We start from the raw sequence: 21,122 nt of genomic DNA on the forward strand, positions 1-21,122 counted from the left end.
CTCCTTTGGTTATTTTGTAACTTGGACTTTATATGCTTATTGTTTAGAGTTGAGCATCTTTATTTCTTTGCACTCTTTTCCTTTTCTTCTCGCTTTGTATTCTAATGCATGTTGATTGGTATTTGCATTGTTTACACATTTCACATACTACTCTCAATCCTTATACAAGTGTTTTTGAGATTCCTCGAGCTTATGTTTCCATTTGTTCTCCATATGCACAAAAAGAGACAAAAAAAAAAAACTCACCGTGACATGATGATGTAAGTTTTCACACGCTGTTTTTGCTGGCAATGCAGCCTCACCAATTGAGAATGGCGTGAGTTTTTTGTATTTAATTGATTTCGAACCCAAAAGTTGCTAATTCTGTAACGTATACAATGATTAATTTAATTACCAATCAAAAGTAATGTCCAAAGTTCAAACATAATAGTCGTGACTAGGCGTTAATTCCTAAGGAGAGAAATGTACCTATAAAAAGTTTTACTACTATCATAATCCATCAATACAATTTTTCTTTTTCTTTTAAATCACTACAGAAACAGCTCTAGGGATCTACAATGGCTACTCTAGTTGTTTCAAATTCAACTTCACCTGTTGAAGATGCCGATGAGGCTTTTCAAAAGTCCTTCGAAGGTACTATTAAATACATGGTTCATATTTTTCTCCAATTTTCTACATGTAGCTTTACTTTATTACTTTATATAGCTTTGAATGGTGGTTGCAACTTTCATTATTTCATCATCGCATTCAATAATTAAATTTTCTCATCCGTGATTCAATTCAAACTTCAAAATAATTTAGTTTTTGGGGTCTGGACATTGTGAAGATCAACATTTTATTACAATTTTTTTATGTGTATCTTTTTTTATTATTAACAACTATGATAATTACATCTGATACTTAATCATATTTAAAACTTTTCATCCTTTCCCAAAAACATATTCTACCCAAATTGAATTTAGATCATTTCTATCAAACTCATTGTGTTACCAACCTATTAGATTTATGTGGACCTATTAATCCATGCATTTCTACTTTCCAACAGATACAATTTAGTTTTAAAAATTATTAATAAATAAGTTGAAAGTAAAATCGAACTAAGTTAATTAAATAAGTCTAAGTCCCTAAAACGACATGGAGATCAAATAGGCCAGAAAGAAAACGTGATCTATGGATCTTGAGAGTTTTATCGAACTATACTATATCGTCCAGTAAATTTTCAAAATCAATTTTAAAGTAAACATTTTTTTTGTATCATCTATGTTTTTTCTTATAAAAAAAATAGAGATTAAACTTTATGAGAAATTAATGCAAACAATGGAAAACAAGCACAATTAGCATGAACATTTATTTTGACTTGAGATAGCAATGAAAGTTCTAGTTACCGGCGATTCCCAACGTCTTTATGTATTTTCCAAGAGGTTGCCATGTCTTCTAAAATTTAACAATACTAATTTACTGAAATTAAAATTAAATTATTTAATTTTAATTTTTGATAAAAATAATTTTTTTATCAGACTATATTTTTTCCCAACCAATTTCGGGTTACTCAGAGTCTTTTTTTTTCTTCTAATAAATCAAAAGGTTAAGACAAAAAAAAAATTAAATGTTCCAAGAAAATTAATATTTATTAGGAGATAATTTTATTAAAATATTTTTTATTTTAATTTCAATAAATATATTATTTTTCAAGAAAACATTATTTATTAGAATAAATATTTAAATATTTTATTGAAAAATAACAACATCAATCAATTTTTTTAAATGGCTATAACTACAGTGATTTTAGGGGAGGGAGTACCTTATTGGATATCGAAAGGATCCCAAAGTAAAAAATAAAAACGGCCCAAGATTGAAGATTCGATGTTATATATGAGGGAAGAATACCTCTTTTTTCGCGACAAAATGATCAAAGAATTTATCATGTTTCTTTTTCTTCTTCTCCTTCCCCCCTTTCAAATATGTAAAGTTTCAAATTAAGCTGATTTTTATTCCTTTTTCTCTTGTATTTTTTGCTACAGTAATATCTCACTATAATAAGTTAATTAATATAAAATAAAAAATTGAAAGGAGAAATTAATAAAAAAGCGTTCACATAAAAAATGAAAAGGTAATATGTATGAAAATAGTACACAGCTTAAAGAAAATTCGATCGCAACTTAACATTATTAGTTGAGCGAACTCAGACATTCTTAATGCACCTACCATGTGGCAGGTACTCCATACTTTTACATGCCATAATTGTAACTAATATTTTTTATTTATTTATGTTGAAACCATATAATTAAGTGTTGTTACTTACTCCAGAACGTAATCCACTATTTCTTATCATTTTTATTTTTTTGTAAATCAATCTACTTTCTTTGATAGACACCTCATTTATGATGAGTTTTTCATTTGTATTTTTATAGTCCTAAATAAAGTTGTCGCTGTAGATGGTATCTATTAAACTAGATAAATAGATAGACTTTACTCTAACATGATATCTTGTTGTATTAATTAAGTTTTTAAACGGTGAGGGCGAAGAGGAAGATTATATTGAAGGGAAGGGGAATGTAGAAAGAGTAACTTTCTCTAGATCAAGAAAAGAGAAGTGGCTAGAAGAAAAAGAAAAAAAAAAAGAGTAGTGTTTTTATAGTAAGTAAATTTTACTTACCAATCTGTACAAATCAAGAGGAGTTATTTATTAATTAATCAATAGATTAAATAAAATAACTTAAAAAATTAAAGAATGAAATAAAAACCGCCCAACATTAATTTTCCTGAAATATTTTGGAATAGTCTAGCATTTTTGTCGAGAAAGAATTCTCCTTCATATAATTGGGTCATATTTTCTCCTTTTTTTTTTTGTTTTGAAAGGCTCTCCTTTTCTTAATTGATTTTCTGTGTGCAGTAGTGTACTGATAATTTATATTCAATCTAAAACATTGAGTAGTTTCTTGTAAAAAAAAAAAAGAAAAACATTGTGTAGTTTATAATGGGACTTGAAGCCACCGGCGATGCTTCTAGTATATTTTTTAAAATGTTAAATTAATCTTATATATTGCATGGGAGAATGAAAATTGTCTATGTATCAAAGCATCATCTTGACCAGATACATTGCATTATTGTTCACTCTTTCCATTTTTACCATGCTAGGTCTGAGTCTTTTACTAATCCTTATTTTTCTTTACTATTTCACTTTTTTTTATGGGCTGATCTATCTGTGTCCAAATAAAAATGGAGTAAATAACTTTGGTGACCTAATAAAATTATATAAAATTTTATACATAAAAAATTTAAACAAATGAATGTAATTTTATTGGGCATGTAAGACGAAGTTGTTTAACTTTATTTTTAATTAAAGTTAGTTTTTTTTTTAATTTAGTTGGGATTAGTTAAACAAACTTTTTTTTATTTGTGTGAGTTTGAATATTCCTGAGACAATATTTTCTAATTTGGTGAACAATTATCTTTAGAGATAGAGATCTCTTAGTGTGTAGAAATTAATTATGTATTTAAATAAGCACCAGTAAAATTAATTTTGGATGAAATTATCAATTTTAGTTAAAATTAATTTAAAATTATGTGACTTATGCTTTTAATTATTTTATTATTTTGGTTAAAACTTAGTATAATGTTTTTTATCCAACACCAAAACCATTCAAACTTTGCTCATAGCCCCACCACATCAATGGTATCGTGGTGTCCTTTCTACTACTTTTTTCCACAATAAAAATCTCTTTCCAATTTAGCTAGTGTGGAAGTTAATGACAACTAAGGAATTAAAAAAGTAGCAATCAATTTGTATGGCATTTTTTTTTTCTGAATTTTTTGTATGATATATTATATACTATTTCCGTACTATTAATAGTAAATTCAGGGCTTGATTACAATGCAGAAAATTCTAGATGTACCTCATCATTACCCTTATGCTTTACATTTTGAATCAAATCAACCGTCCATCTGGCATTGATTTTTTCCCAGATGGGTGGCAGTAAAATTTTCACCAATAAATAAATTATTATTATTTTTATTTTAATCCTCCAACCTACAAGAAAAGAAATCATTATCAATCCGGAGATCAGAAAATAAGTGAGGATAAAAAAATAAATAAATTTTAATAAAAATATTATGTTTATAAAAAATTAAATTTAAATAATATTCAAATAATTTAACCTTAATTCAATATATTAATCAAATATATCGGATCACTTATTTAATTCGCTAAGAATTTGAATCCATTTTGTGACTGTGAAAAGGAAAGAAAATCAAAGTAATAATAAATTGTCTGAAAAAAGCTACAAACCTTATCATCGGATTTCAAGGCATGAATTAGTACATAGCTTTCTTCATCCCTGTACCCAATAGAAAAATTACAACATGTAACCATACAAGTATACGCTATTGTAGTATAAATAGAGAACTTGTGACCCTAGCTTTCTTCATCACAACATCATAGTAAGCACTATAGAAAAAAAAGGACATTCATTCATCTATGGCTACCCTTATTGCTCCCAGCAACCACTCTCCCCAAGAAGATGCTGAAGCTCTCAGAAAGGCTTTTGAAGGTGACATCATCATCATAATCATCACTCCTTTTGTTGTTTAAATCATATTTATTCATGATCTTATAATCTATGACAGATTTGCAATCTTGATTAACCATGTCATTTCAGTGTAAACTCAAAAAGTACTTTTTTCTTCTTCTGGGTATTCTGTTAGAGTAATGAATCTTATACACTTGTATGCATCTTTAAAATTGATGTTTAGAATGATTGTGATAAATTGATTTTGAACTTTTGTAGGATGGGGAACTGATGAGAACACTGTCATAGTAATTTTGGGTCATAGAACTGTGTATCAGAGGCAGCAAATCAGAAGAGTTTATGAGGAAATTTACCAGGAGGATCTTGTGAAGCGCCTAGAGTCTGAGATCAAAGGAGACTTTGAGGTACAATCAGTTAGAGTGGAAATGATCATGTTATTGTTCTCTATGTGCTTTTGAAATTCATGTGTGCTAATGAACTTGAAACTGTGGAATTGTGGATTAATCGTGCTGAAACAGAAAGCCGTGTACCGATGGATACTGGAACCTGCAGATCGTGATGCTGTTTTGGCCAATGTTGCCATCAAGAGTGGCAAAAACTACAATGTCATTGTGGAAATTGCCACTATCCTCTCCCCGGAAGAGCTTTTGGCGGTTAGACGCGCCTATCTCAACCGCTACAAGCACTCCTTGGAAGAAGATGTTGCAGCTCATACCTCTGGCCATCTACGCCAGGCAAGTTCTTGTGTGCATTTAACACATGTTTGATCCACTTTATTTTGAAGAAAAAAGAAGAAGAAAAAGAATAGTCTTTTTTTACCAATTTCTTGAGAGATAATTTTTTTTTTCTTATGGTTTTATTCAGATTAAATGTAAGAGTGAGGGCTATGTAGCAAGATTAGATGTGATTGTGAATTTTGCTTTATAGTGTTTTTGGGTTTTCAATTAGAAATGTGGGGACAAAGATTAGATGTAAATTTTGGTTTATAGTGTTATGTAAAGTTTCTGAATTATTATAAGAAGTAAAGGGAGTGTTATGGTGCTTATGATCTGAATTTTTGTGATTGATATTTTGAGCAGCTTTTAGTGGGGTTGGTGACCGCATTCAGGCATGTTGGTGATGAGATCAATCCAAAATTGGCACAATCTGAGGCTGAAATTCTTCATGATGCTGTAAAAGAGAAGAAGGGTAGCTATGAAGAGACCATTAGGGTCTTGACTACAAGGAGCAGGACCCAACTTGTTGCAACTTTCAACCGCTACAGAGAGATCCATGGCACTTCCATCTCTAAGGTACAGAAAAAAGGCACACCACACCCTTTTATTTCCTTTCCATAGATGACCAAATTGTTATCATAGTTCTCTATATATGCCAATCCATTCTAAAGTGACATAAAAGTTTGGATGTCTTATATGATATTTTGATCCGTTTATGTTTGCAGAAATTGGTGGATGAAGGATCTGATGAGTTTCAGAGGGCATTGTACACTGCCATTCGTGCCATCAATGATCCTATTAAGTACTATGAAAAGGTTTGAACTCACATTTTTCTCATAGCACTAACCAATCTCATTATATTTTTTATCATTGAAATTTGGGTTGCATTAGAAGAATAGTCCAATCCATTTCATAAATTTGACCCTTTAGTGTTGTGCTCCTAATAAGATTTTTTATAATATGAATTTGGACCTAATTCAATCCTACAAAATCGGTTTCTAAGGTGAAAATTATTCCTCATTTATATCAATTAATTTGGTCTTATCATTAGTCGATGTGGAATTTCCAATGCACCTCCTCATGCCGAGGACTACTTGATGAAAATCAACCATCTTTTGAATTTTGCTACTTTGGTTTACCTTGAAACATTTTTTCAATGTTTAGGTGGTGCGCAATGCAATCAAAAAGGTTGGAACTGATGAGGATGCACTCACTCGCGTGGTTGTGAGCCGGGCCGAGAAGGACCTGAAGATAATCTCAGAGGTTTACTACAAGAGAAACAGTGTTCTTCTTGAGCATGCTATTGCCAAGGAAATCTCAGGGGACTACAAGAAGTTCCTTCTCACTCTGTTGGGGAAAGAAGACTAAATATTTTTTCTCTGAGGGCATTTGTGATTACGAGTTTAGGACACCAAGCTATACTTGTGTGTGTGTGATGGTTGATGGTGTTAATCTGTGTTGATTTTGCTTGAGTCTGTTTTCAGTTTTCCTTGATCATGAGAACTTGGAGTTCTATCTTATAGAGTGGTAATATGATAGCTGTTTGGTGGCTTATAAATTATTATTAACAGGCTCAAAATAAAAGATATCTCAGTGGCCATTTGAATTTTTAAAAAAACTGATTTTGAGCTAAACAATGTTGAGATGTACTATGTTTAATTTAATTTAAAGTACAAAGCTTTACATTGGAACGTGTATACGGTGCAGGGAATTGATTCCTTGTTTAGAATAAATAAAGGAATCCTAAATCTAGAATAAATAATACATGTCTATAATTAACAAAGTCATATGATAGATGATTTTTTATTAGTTTATTTTGTGACAATTTTGCGATACATGTCTATTAAAATTTAATTCTAAAACCACAACATGATCAACAACTCCATAGTAGTCCTTAAGAGTTAAGAAATAGGAGAACTTGTCTTCATCTCATTGTTGTTGAGTTCACGCTCCTGCGCTTGCGCTTAAAAGATGATTCTGAACACATGTGTTAAACAGAAAATTACACTGATTTTATTTTTTGAATTCACATGATATTTCCGCACTTTTTCCCTCTTGTAAATTGTAATAACTCTAATAATTATTTAAAATATCTTTCATCATAAAAGCACATAAGGCTGTACCCTTATTACAGGAATATAACAAAGTTAAAAAGACTGAAATAATTTTGGCCATGTTCAGATAATTTTATTCATAAAAAATTATGAAGAGAAAAAACAACTTTTATATAAGTTAAAATTAGCTAATATAAACTCATATATAGAAGTTTTTTCATGTTAACTTTTATATAATTTTTAAGTTACACAAATTAATTTTTACTTAATTTATTTTTTTTCTTCTATAAAATAGATCCAACTTATATTTAACTTTAGTTTTTTTCTTTTATCTATAGGATCGAACACGATATAAAAAAAATTATGATAATTCCGATCATGCTTAACAAAGTTAGTTAAGCCAATACTTATTTAACTTTAGTTTGAGAAGAAAGCATTTGGATAATTAATAAAGCATCCAAAGCAACGTAGGCTAATGATGTAAAATATTTATCTTTAGCAATCTTAGTAATCTCAGACTAAGCCTCTAAAATTCTGCCACGAAGTCATCTCTTCTTTCTGTGCTCCTAAAATGGATTACATCTTGAGGTTCTAAAAATCCATTGATTTGGGTAAGTTAGTACTATGCTCACGGGAAGCACATTCACTACTACTTTTCCACCAGGGACTCATTGTGGGTCCCATAAGTGGAGTAAGCAACTATAAGCATATTATTATTCACTTGCGTATTTGCTTATCATACCCACTCTGTTTCAAACAAAAATTACTCCACTCTCTCAAAATTAGGTATACTGGGCTTTCTCTCTTAAAATAAAAAAGGTATACTAAGCTTTTGTACTTTGTAATCACCTTCGGTCTATAGTGGAGACCGGAGAATATGCCAGCACAGAAAGCTACTACAATAAGCCAAACAAGGAAAGTCTCAATACAAAACTACAAAATGAAATAAACAAGAAAAACGCCCACCCCAATACTTCTAAACCCATAAGAATCAAATCAAACAAATTTAAGCATAAAGTACAATAATTGGTACTTGACTGATAATATGGTTGGTCGATTTGAGAAATGTTTTTATTTTTATTTATAACCAAAATCATGTCACTGTATTTTTTACTTTTTGTTTAAAAAAATTGTTTAAAAATAGTGGGTAATTTTTTTGCCATTTTTATATAGTTTTTTTAAAATATTTTTTTTCTTCAAACTAATTAAACAAACCTTAAGTAGCCATTTTTTTATGCACTTAAGTAGCCATTGTTTATTCATTTATTGGTAACTCCTACTATTTTTTTTAACTTGTATTATTCCGCCCATTGTTTTAAAAAACAACACTCAAAATACCTAAGGGATAATTAGGGATGGCAAAAAGTCCATACCCGTGGGTAAAATTCATCAAGGATAGAAAAATAGATATCTAAAAATGGATATAGGATACCTATGGGCAATTTAAATAAACTTTATTTCTATTCGTTTGTAAATGAGATAGAAGCGGGAATCAAACCACTTGTCAGTGTATATTTACTTAAATATTCTTTAGGTTGTAGTTTTATTGAAAATTTAGACTCTGGAGTTTTAGATAATTTGAATAGTTTCATTTTTTTTCAAACTTAAGACGAATCTTATACACTTATATTATGAAAAAAATCAAGCATAAAAAATATCATTAAAAAAAGACATAAAAAATGGTTGAAGTATTTTTTATAGGACGTGTCTAAGAAGAAGAAGAAGAAGACTTGTGATTCTCAATTGTTTTAATTAAGTGAAATTTTCTCCAATTATGATGTATAACCTCAAAAAGAGCAGTTTCTCAAAACGATTCGTATAAAGTTGTGGAAAAGCTCAAAATCCTGAACACCCAAGAGCATTTTGAAATCGAGGCGAGTCTTTGAGTTAAGTGTGTGAATTGAATGTAAATGTGAGAAGAGGCAAGAAAGCGAGTGAGTGAAATGTGCCTGACTGAGGCACTGAGTTTTGGTTAAGAAATGAAGGTCAGGAAAGAAAGGATAAGTGTGATGGTGAGTTTTAGTACCTCCCATTCCATTACGGATTTTTCAATCTGTATTATAAATTGTTTGATATGTAATGTACAATCCGTAAAACAAAAATTACATTATGGATTGTTCAATCTTTAATACAAATGCATTAAGAATTGCTTAATTCATAATGTATTTTTTTTATTATGAATGGTTCAATCTGTAATATGCATTACAAATTTCTAAAAATAACTTCCTTTTTTATTATGTTTTTTTATGTTTTTATTCCCATGAAGAGAGATGGAAATGAAATATTCGCGTGAGAATATGGGAAGTTATTCTCTGTGTAACTTCCATTTTTTAATTTTTTATTTAAATTATATTGAATTTTAAAAAATAATCCTAAGAATATTAAAATTTAGTAAAACACATTTTTAAATATTCTTAAAAATAACCTTGTTAGTCGTGTGATTCTTGGGAATATAATTCCTGAAAATAATATCATTCCGTCAAACAAATATTGTCAATTATGCTTAAAACTAGATGAGACAATGTATTATATAGGTAAGAACTATTTACTTATATATTCGTATAACAAAATTAATTATATTACATGTGGTCATGTCAATTATTATTATTAACCTTTAAAAAATTCCAACTACTGTAACTCCCATGCATTAATTTTTTTTTTTAATTTATATATATAGAAAAAGATGAACTCTATATTACGGTCAACAGATCTTGCATTCCCCCTATTTTACAATTCAACATAATTTAAAAGAACTCCCAATTTTGCTTCACCAAACTTTAAAGTTCCATCTTATTAAAAGAAATAATCTTAAAACCTATAAAAACGTAACATGACCACTGATTTCCCTTCTTTTACTATAGGAAAAAAACAATCATAAAAAAGCAAGAACCTTATCATAAAAAATGCTAAAGCAGCTCCTCAAATCCAAATCAAAATCCTAGAGAAGAGTTATCTAATGACAGATTTCCTTTCTTATAAATTAGTGTTTACTCTATATAACAAAAATAGTTCATCTCCTTCCACAACTTCTATGGCAATATGTGTTTCCATACAATGTATCAGTTAATAACGATTTCGACCTGATACTTTTCCTTATTATTGTTTACAAATAAAAGGAATCTATGTATTTATAGGTTATTGCAAGATTTTTTTAACAAATAAGGTCCAAGCAATTCTTCTCTATTCATTACTTGGCATTAGTGGACATTGTAAATAATGGATAATTGACATCTTATAAATTTATATATACATTTAGGAGCTTTGATTGAAAAAGATCTTACCTCATTACTAGCTAGAACTATAAACACAACCAACTATGGCTACTCTTGTTGCTCCTAGGAATCATTTTCCACAGGAAGATGCAGAAGCTCTCTGGAAAGCCGTCAAAGGTTAGATTATCCAACCTCTAGTTTTTTTTAGTGTACAATATCGATAATAAGATTATAACTTAGAACCTTATGCATATTATCAAAATCCCATCCATAGACCAACCCTAGTGATCTTCCAACCTCTTGTTTTAGTTTGATTTTAATATAAACAGCCTCAAATTTTTCATCCTACAAATCCCATGACAAACTTGTTATCGTTTGGTATACTTGCATAACAGCCATGTTAATGTATATATTATTTATGTATTTAAATACGATAAAATAAATCGAATTTCAAATCTTTGTAGGGTGGGGGACAGATGAAAAGACCATCATAAAAATACTGGGTCATAGAAATGCTTCTCAGAGGCAGCAAATTAGACTAGTTTTCCAGGACATTCACCTAGAGGATCTCGTCAAACGCCTTGAGTCGGAGCTCTCTGGAGACTTTGAGGTAAACCATATTACAACGGTTATCATCTTAATTTCAAGAACATGAATTTGAGATTTTGAGATTTTGACAATAACATGTTAAAATAATTAATAAGGCTTACTGAAGTTGCTTACTGAAGTTTTTAACCCTCCCTTTTTTATTAGGCTTCTGACCAACTATGGGACTATTGAAGAGTCAACTACAAATTATATATAGATTATTTGAGGATATTTAAATGATCAAAATTATAAAAAAATATTCATGACTTTTTAAGTACCATATATATATATATGATTCACATTCTTAAAATAATAAAATTGTTTTCGTATATATAGATAGGAGATCAAGTTGTTTTTATCCTTAAAAAAGGATTAAGTTACGTCCAAAATAACTTTAAAAGAGTAATTTTGAATCTTTATTTTTTATTTTTTTAATTTCATAATCAAAGAGAAGTTACACATTAAAATCATTAGATTAAAGAAAATAAATGATGAGATAAAAAGTAATTGATTTTAATTTTAAAATTACTTTTGCAATTAAAAAAAATTAAAAAATTGGAGGATGGATATAGAAGAGTAACTCTTTAAAAGTTATAAATAACTTGATCCCTCTTCTCTCCATGTATAAATATGCATGCGGGCACATCAAGTAAAAACAATTACTCTTAAAACTATATTTTAACTAATTTACACTCTTCTTTTAAAAAGTAGATTAATATAGTTTGTATCATTGAATTTATTAATAATTTATATTATTTTTTCCAAAATTACCATTAAAATTATTGAGACGCAAAATCTCTCTTTTCACTTAATTACTTTATTACCTAATTAATTAATGTGTGCTAGTCTTCTAATCCAACCTTAAAAAAAGAGACAACATATTTATCTTTTTAGTATATAATATTTATTATAAAGTAATTAATGATATTTTACAAAATAATTAATGCAAAAAACATACAACTTGAATAGAGTCTACACATAAAATTAAAAATAAAGTCTTATATTTAAGAATGGAAAAAATATTATTTTAAGAATATGAGAACTACAAATAGAATAGGAGTTATACTATGAGTAGTCAAAATAAAAAAAAATTGATTAGTAATCATATCATCACTTAATAAATTCATATACATTTTTCTTTTAATTTTGATCATTTAAATATAATCTAATAGTCTATATATATACACACGGAGAGAGAAAGAAGAAGCCAACACTTAGCTACTATATAAATAACTTACAACTTAACTACCCTTATAGATGCTCCAAAGAAGATAAAGATAAGCATTCTGATTTTTCATTGACTTTAGTGAGTTAGAGATCGAATTAGTAAGTCACTTAGACCTGATAATATATATATATATATATATATATATATATATATATATATATATATATATATAATATTTAACAAAATGTGATTCATCCATATTTTTATATTTTAAAATTAAATTCATTATCATGATCAAATTATAAATATTATATAATTATTTATTATTATAAATTATTCATTTTGTATTATCAATAAATTACTAAGAAAATTCTTATTTTTTTTCTAGGACTAAATAATAAATACAAAAATTATCGGATAAACATAAACAAATGTGGTGAAGATATATAAAACACTTGAATATTAAATCATATAATGATCAATATAATAATTAATTATTATATATTGTTAGCATGATTGAAAATAATATTTTAGGAGTATATTATATGTTATTTAATAATTCACTATTAACAATTTAACATCTTTTAGGAACTGTAAAAAGAAAAAAAAAACTTTGAAACTCGGTCAAATCGGACCAACTCGATCTTAATCATCAAATTTGATCAAATTTAACTGGGTCAAACCGAGTCAGTTACATTTTCAATCTTATATCTTAACTGAACTGTCCAAGACACAATCCAGTCAAACCAGCTAATCCAGTTTTTATAACTATGCCTACATGTGTTGCCGTTCAAGCTTTGGGAAATTAATTAAAATAAAAATAACATTTAAAGATAAATGCAATAATATTTTAATATTCTTAGATCATCCTATAAAATTCTTAAACTACTTAATATTTATTTTTTCTGGGCCTCTTTTGGCCCATCCTAACACACAGAGAGCAATGAGAGTTAATTTTTTGTTTGTTTAATTAGTTATATATTTTTTTATCAGTAAAGTTAATTTGTTACATATATAGGTGTATGCACTAATGAATTGAGTTGTTTGTGTTGTGGGATATGAACAAAACAGAGAGCTGTATACCGATGGACATTAGAACCTTCAAAACGATATGCTGTGTTGGCCAATGTAGCCATAAAAAATGCTAACAAAGACTATCATGTGATGGTGGAAATTGTATGTGTGCTTCAACCAGAAGAGCTTTTAATTTAGGTGTGAGACGAGCCTACCACAACCGCTACAAGCATTCCTTGGAAGATGTGGCTGCTCATACCACTGACCATGTTCGCCAGGCAAGTCTTTCTCCCTAATCATTCTATCTTGCTTCTAAAGAGAGAAAAATAGAAATAATTACACTAAATTTGATTGAAATTGATGCTAAATGCTAATTATATTAATTTAAACCTTTTTCATTGGAAAATTGCACTTACCTCTCTTGATTTTATCATGCACAAAAGTTTTGTGTATGATTTATATGTAAATGTTAAGTTCATTTTAAGGGTAAAGCTACTAAAATATAAGTATTAGGCTGACAACCAAAATATTAGTATTTGTTATTAATTTTTATAAAGCAAAAATAGTCTCATATATTGACAAAAAAGTCACATATTAATAAAAAAGGTCCAACATATAGCTTTTTCATTTAAAGTAAAAAAACTCTTAAAGTTTTTGTTTTAGATCTCATTCAGAGTTAGGTTGATCAGGATACGTAAATGTAAGAAAAATATGTATTTTATTTTTTCAAAAATATCAGGTGTTAGTGTGTAAAAATAGTTGGAGAGAGTAATTAGGCGTAAGTTTTTACATTCAAAAAAGGTTTGTGTCCCATAAAATTGTAAAAGGTTTTATACAATCATTTAATTACAATTCATCATGTATGATAAATTTGTTGACATTTAAAATAATTATCTTAAAATAATTTAAACGATAATTTGTGATTAGATGATAGCGTAAAATTGATTTGCACTCTGTCAGTACTTCTTCATGGTGACCAATCTTTCATGGTTTGAGTCTAAGGTTTGATTTGGCTTTTGAGCAGCTTTGGGTAGGACTTGTGAGCTCATTTAGGTATGGGGGTGATGAGATCAATGCAAGATTGGCAAAATCTGAAGCTAATATTCTTCATGAGGCCATCAAAGACAAAGAAAGGTCACCATGAAGAAGTAATCGGGGGATCCTTAGTACAAGAAGCAAGACCCAACTTGTGGCAACTTTCAACAGCTTCAAAGATGAAAATAACATTTCTATCAGTAAGGTACCTTAATTTGCTTTTCTTATCATTGCAAATGCCTATCTTTTTAGAATTGTTACTTCATTCTTAATTATTTCTCTAAATGTGTAATTTCAAACCACAAAAAGAAACTGTGTACAATAACCATAATAAAAGAAAAGGAAATTAATTACTTCACTTTCTTTTGGTCTCTTTTTGCAGAAACTATTGGAGGAAACATCTGACGACTTCTATAAGGCTGTCAATGTTGCAATTCATTGCATCAATGATCACAAGAAGTACTATGAAAAGGTGAGCACTAGTTAGCTTTCTTCAATTAAATACATGTCATTCATTTCAAATTAAACACACATTACAGTAGATGTTGTAATAGTAGAATAAATATTTGCTGATAAATAACACCAAACCAAGCTAGCTAAAACATTTATGTTGCAAGAATTTTGACTCTAAATTTCTCATCATGTAGGTTCTTCGCAATGCGATAAAAGGGGTTGGAAATAATGAGGATGGACAAACACGTGTGTTTGTCACAAGGGCGGAGAAGGACCTGAAGGACATCAAAGAGCTATATTATAAGAAAAACAGTGTTCACCTTGAGGATACAATGGCCAAGGAAAACTCAGGATACTACAAGAAGTTTCTCCTCACTTTGTTGGGGAAAGGAGGCTAAACAAAACCTAGTACTTGCTAAGGACATGTCTTACAATGGTTTTGTATGAGAGATTGAGAGTCATATATTAGTGTCTCTGAAGTGTTGTCATCTCATTTGGTTTCCCTTTGTTCTTTTCTTCTTTTTTTAATGTGTCCTATGACCTTTATCTTTGTTTTGTGGAACTCCCTGAACTTCTAATTAAGTTGGCTAATAATAAAGCTTTTACTCAATAACTTATTCATCAGATGGTTTCCTATTTCTTTTTCATCCTTTTTTAAAAAAATCGGGTCTTAAGCATGAGCATTCGTTGTAAACCATGGTATAGTTTTTTTTTTTTTTAAAATAACAAAAAGTAATTCAGGAACTTGAAGACAGTAATATTGACATTTCTCAATGAAAATGGATGACAAATTACATGAGGATGAGGAAGAATAAGTAAAAGTTGGACGAGAACTTAGACCCATGTTATTAAATATTAACATTTTCCTATTTTACTAATTCAGCAAAAAAAAAAAAAACATTTACCTATTTTATATTCTTCCAAGCATTTCTCCATGGAGGCTTGAATAATCAATGAGATGCATGGCAGATCATCCAGCTTCTTGACAATGGTATAAGTAACAAAATCATCATGTCATTACTTTTTGCAGAGAAAAAAAAATCAAGTCATTATTATGTCACAAAGATGTTCACAAAAAGGTGCCTTGGGTTAACACCAACCGACAAGCTATGACACCACTCACAGCTATTTTAAAGGCAAAATAGCAATGAAATTTTTACTAAGCATTTGGCCAGGATCGCTGTTAGAGGTATTGTTGTGATATTGGATATGTTTCTTGGATTCCTATTTTCTCTATCTCTAGTGATCATTGATTAGAATTTGTTTCTTAGCTAGTACTAAGTTACAGCATGATTTTAGGATCTTCAATTACTATATTTCTTTTTCCTAGTTATATTTCATATTTATAGGTTAGATAAATGTCAGCTATATTCTTTTTAACACACTCATATGGACTGAAATACTAATATGAATATAACTATATATAGAGAGATTTCATTTCTTTGGTGGATCCTGCGTTCAAATTAATAGAACCCACGTGAAATTAAACTAATAGGAAAAAATATGACCTAAAGAGAATGTGAGAGAATGCTTTGCTAGCACTAAGTTACAACATATTTTAAGATCTTTAATGACTTGTATTTTCTTTTTGCTTATCATTTCATATTTATTTGTTCAACCCTCTTGCATCATCTACATCTCATTTGAGACAATTGAACTCTTTACCAGTATAGCTTAGTATTAAAGTATACACAAAATTGTAACATGATAGGAAAGGATATTTGTCTCGGAAGAAATACCAGAACATTTTTATTTGATTACACTTTTGCCTTTTGTTTTTGTGACAATAATAATAATACAGGATGAAGAAGCACCATGCAATGAAAAAGATCAGCAACAATCCAAGGAAAATTGGGAGGAAAAACACTACATGGGATAGAAACTAAAACCAATTTGATCTTCCAAGTTTTTGTACTCTTTCAATTACTTCAATTAGCCTCCTCTAACAATCAAGTTTAGCAAGAAATCCTTGTAACTACCTCTTGCAACCTCTTCAACTTTCTGGGGTAAAGAAACCCCATATAGGTTATGGTAGTCTGCCTTTATGTCCTTCATATCAATGTCAGCTCGAGTAACAATGACACGAGTAAGCGATTTCTTAGTGTTCTTATCCACATCAATTTTCAATGCTGCATTCAAAACCTGGGACAAAAAAACAATGCAATTTACAATAAATTTCATAATTATTGTTATTAAGAAAAAGGGAAAACAAAATCAAGAACTCAAGGGGTTGGATTCTAAAATTGTAGCTTCATCTTACCTTACTGAAATATATTTGTGGAGTACAAAGGCATTGCACAGCCTCTTTAAATCTTAAATCATCAAGATCCTATTAGCCACAAGCAGTGAAGGTATAATCAGAAATAGAAATCTCATCATATTTGAAGTACAAGAAAACCTCAAGACCTAAGTTAGCAATATCATATAGAATTATATGATAATTATAATTTTAATAGAAGTGTAGAACTTCAAATGACATTAGTATATATGGTGAATTAGTAGTGTATGAATACCTCATCGAGGTTCTTGCCAGATATCTCTTTATAGTGCTTGCAAACTGCCTGGATATGTAGCTTGCTTCTTGTTGCCAATATCCTAATCACTTCATCATCCTCATTAAGAGGCTTCTTATGAGCATTCTTAATGGCATTGGAAAGGGTTTTGGCCTCTGATTTTGCAGTGTCATCTTTAACCTTTGTTCCTTCGTATCTATAGGCACTCAGTAGGGCAACCAATAGCTGTTCACAAAAGTAATAGGTGTTAGATTGACTTAGATATTGTGCTATATTTCAAAAAACATAAAACAAATTCACCTAAGCATTATTGGTAATCTAACATTTACTTATTTTATTAAATACAATCTTGCATATCATTTCTAAGCTTGGACATTGTCTACAATGTGCTTTACATTACAACCATCATTTATTTATAAGGACCATATAAAGTGAAGTACCAATAATTATTTTCCAACATTCAATATGAATTGTCTTAATCGTAATACCCACAAGGTGAAAAATTATTATATGGTCTAAGACACTACATGTTATGATCTCAGTCAATCTTCATGAGACAACTAAAATCTTAAATTTGAAAATCAAGTAATTAAACTGTCTACATATATATCACATAGAGATTGATTGAATCTATGAACGCGTAGTGAATCAAGATCATGCAATAATTTCTCCTATAAAATGGTGCAAGTGATACCTCACCTTTCTTTCAATACCATGGATGTGAGAGGCAACATCTTCTTCAATGGAGTGGTCAAAGAGGGAATGGTAAGCCTTCCTAGCTCCCAATAGCTCTTCTGAGGATCTAGTGCATGCAACCTCAATCAGCACTCCATATTCATTTGGACCCTTCTTTAGGGCCTCTTTTACTAAACGAGCATCTCTTTCCCAAGGGTGCATGGTCCAAAGCACCACAGCATTCTGATTAAATCAGTCACATAAGGGACCACATGCCATATTAATTATTCCAACTTTAGTTCTTTGTATTTTATTAGTTGAATCTTGTTGTTGAATGTTGAGAGTATTAACAATTAAAAAAGCCAAGTGATAATTGCCAGAATGCGTCATTACATTTCTTCTCTAATATTAAAAAAGAGAATATAATAATAATAATAATAATAATAATAATAATAATAATAATAATAATAATAATAATAATAAAGAGTATCACTTCCATGAGTTCCTTCGTTTAACTATAACAAATATACATTAATAAAAGTAAAATAAATCCCTAGACAGAGGGCTACATTTATTCTATGAAAAACGTGAATAAATATTTTTCTGACTATTTTAATAAGAAAAATGTGAATAACTTTTGTTACATTTAAATTTTTTTTATTGAATTCATTACAAAAATTATTTAGTTAATTTTTTTTGCAATTAGGTTGTTCATGAAACTATAAAACATTATTTTTTTTAAAAAAAAATCTGTGTTTCTAAAAGTTTAAACATACAGTACAGATGGTTATTATTCTTAAACACCTTTTACAATATAATAAAAAATGGGTTATATATTTACAATGTTGAGTAATTTTATATTGTTATTTAAATAACAAATTGTTATGTATATTGTATAATCAAATTGCAACCTCAAGAAAAGGATAATTAGTTGAACAGTTGATAAAAACAAACGAACATTCTATATAATCTTATATATGCATTTAATTAAGTTGGCACCCTCCATATATATTCTTATAGCAACAATTTAACTTTGACTTTATCAAATAAATTAAAAAGAATCAATATCAGCCATTCTGGCCATGAAAACAAATTTTACAAATAGAGATATATATTCAACTGACTATACAACAAAGGAAATTGACTTTTAACACTGCAGAACAGAGTAACCAAAATTTAAAAAACAGAACAAACCAGACAGGAAAATGTACCTTAAAACGCACGAATTCATGCTTGAGAAGACGAACATATTGGTCATCCCACCTCTGAAAATGGCGTTCATGATCCTCACTGAACAAATGTGGTGTCTTCTTCCTGAAAGATTCTCTCTCCAGAGGATCCCATTTTCCCAGTAATGTTACCAATGATTTCTCATCCACTCCATGCCCTGAAATCACCAACCATCATAATCATCAAAGACATGCATATATATATTTGGATTCAGACAAATATCCTTGTTCGAAGAAAATCTTGTTCGATATACGGTCAGATACTAATTGTAAATACATTTCTCATTAAAGATTTGAACTTTCATTCATCATGTCACTGAGAGACTAATTCTCTTCACAAGATCAACCCCGTTGATAAGGACATGCATATTTAATAATATTAAAAATATAAAGTATAAAAATGAGGTAGTATATTGTACAAGCTTAGGGGATGTGTTAAACGAAAGAGAGAACCTGAGAAAGCTTGGGTTACAGCTTCTAACTCTTGATTGAAAGCCATTCTGATTCTTCTGTGTGTGAACTTTGAAGTTTTATAGAGTTGAGACAAGTGAAGGACAATAAAGGGTATGATCACTTTATAGGACCCTGGAAGGCTAAAATCGTCATTTAAAATGTAATTATGAAAAATCAAGTGAAACTTCTTGTGTTCTTACCACCTTTGACCAATGGAGTATGAACACGTGAAGTATAAAATAAGAGAGTTACATTTGTGTATATTAAACAAGGACCTACAATGACTCATTTATCCTTGACATCTTAGCTGTCAGAACTTGAGTGTTTCTGAACAAGTAAATTAATTATATGATACTTTGTTTGACAGATTTAATTAATTAATTATATGGAACTGAAATTAGTAAATAATTTTTTTAATAGAAATTAAATTACTCCTCTCAAAAATAGAAATTAAACTATACTAATGTCTAGTTTATTCTAAAAACTGTATTTTTAATGAAATTGGAATGTTAACTTACTTTGTGATACTGTAAAAAAAAATAACTTAATTTGTGATAACTGTAAAATGTTACGGAAAAATTTATAACTCAAAAATAACATAAATTTAAACTTCAGTTAAAAAGCCAGCTCAACAAATGCAATAAAACTATTAGAAGAGAGAGAGAATTCATTAAATACTTGTTGTAAGTTATATAATTAATGTGGATTGCAGTTGCAATCATGCCCTTCATTTTGGGCTGTATACGACTAAGGCACTAGGATGTTTCAATTTCTTAAATGACCACTTAAAATGCTAGTATTTAAATATTTGTTAATGAATCTAAGAGGATTTTATATAGCGGGTAATGTTTCAGTTTACTACCAAAAAGGAGAGCTTATACAGGGGAACCACCGAGTAAACTCAATTTTTTTTTACCGAGTCAAAAGATCATAAAATAGAGTGTTATATAATTTATTGGGTCAAAAATTAATTTTATTTGTAATACATGATTGTCTTGCTAATTCAATTTTTTTTATATGATAAAAATTAAATACAGATATTTTGGTTAAATAAATCATTCTCATTTATCTAAACGAAAGGCGCCTTACATGTCCATTACGCCAATCGATTGGGTACTTAATTTTAAAGCTTATTCCTTTATCATGCCCTTTTCCTTTTATCTTTCTTTAGTTTCTATTCAATCTTACCCGAAAAAAGACATTTATATTTAAAGAATTATAGGAAATGAATTTGATACAATCTATTTTATTTGAAATGAATAAGAGAATCACATTTTATAATACACTTACAAAAAAATAATACGAAGTTAGTTGTAATAATTAATTTTGTATTTAAATAACTAAATATTCAAAATAAAAAAGTTAGCTAAAAATAAGTTGTTAACTATTAATCGAAAAGTTTCAGTGAAAAAAATATTTTAATAAAAAAGTTCAATGTTTTATTTTTCATAAAAAGCTGATTTCTTTGTTAAAAATAATAAAA

The 21,122-nt window shown here is 29.1% G+C and overlaps 4 protein-coding genes across 4 annotated transcripts; 3 read left to right on the plus strand and 1 right to left on the minus strand.

Moving 5' to 3' along the window:
* The first annotated feature begins 4,393 nt into the window (after positions 1-4,393).
* On the plus strand, positions 4,394-6,930 carry LOC114376351 (annexin-like protein RJ4). Its single transcript, XM_028334439.1, has 6 exons — positions 4,394-4,550; positions 4,788-4,933; positions 5,048-5,263; positions 5,609-5,821; positions 5,971-6,060; positions 6,410-6,930. The coding sequence occupies exons 1-6, from the start codon at positions 4,478-4,480 to the stop codon at positions 6,611-6,613; spliced, it is 942 nt and encodes a 313-aa protein (XP_028190240.1). The 5' UTR covers positions 4,394-4,477; the 3' UTR covers positions 6,614-6,930.
* Positions 6,931-10,615: 3,685 nt separating this feature from the next.
* LOC114374057 (annexin-like protein RJ4) lies at positions 10,616-13,672 on the plus strand. Its single transcript, XM_028331651.1, has 3 exons — positions 10,616-10,688; positions 10,976-11,121; positions 13,339-13,672. The coding sequence occupies exons 1-3, from the start codon at positions 10,616-10,618 to the stop codon at positions 13,477-13,479; spliced, it is 360 nt and encodes a 119-aa protein (XP_028187452.1). The 3' UTR covers positions 13,480-13,672.
* Positions 13,673-14,336: 664 nt separating this feature from the next.
* Positions 14,337-15,320, plus strand: LOC114373270 (annexin-like protein RJ4). Its single transcript, XM_028330771.1, has 3 exons — positions 14,337-14,521; positions 14,659-14,788; positions 14,964-15,320. The coding sequence occupies exons 1-3, from the start codon at positions 14,337-14,339 to the stop codon at positions 15,165-15,167; spliced, it is 519 nt and encodes a 172-aa protein (XP_028186572.1). The 3' UTR covers positions 15,168-15,320.
* Positions 15,321-16,489: 1,169 nt separating this feature from the next.
* LOC114375021 (annexin D4-like) lies at positions 16,490-19,768 on the minus strand. Its single transcript, XM_028332757.1, has 6 exons — positions 19,640-19,768; positions 19,169-19,344; positions 17,982-18,200; positions 17,283-17,507; positions 17,030-17,098; positions 16,490-16,911 (listed from the first exon to the last, which is right to left on the minus strand). Exons 1-6 carry the CDS (start codon positions 19,683-19,685, stop codon positions 16,702-16,704), a joined length of 945 nt encoding a protein of 314 aa, XP_028188558.1. The 5' UTR covers positions 19,686-19,768; the 3' UTR covers positions 16,490-16,701.
* Between the last annotated feature and the right edge of the window lie 1,354 nt (positions 19,769-21,122).

Source organism: Glycine soja, chromosome 11 (genome assembly GCF_004193775.1).
Source record: "Glycine soja cultivar W05 chromosome 11, ASM419377v2, whole genome shotgun sequence".
Lineage (NCBI taxonomy): Eukaryota > Viridiplantae > Streptophyta > Magnoliopsida > Fabales > Fabaceae > Glycine > Glycine soja.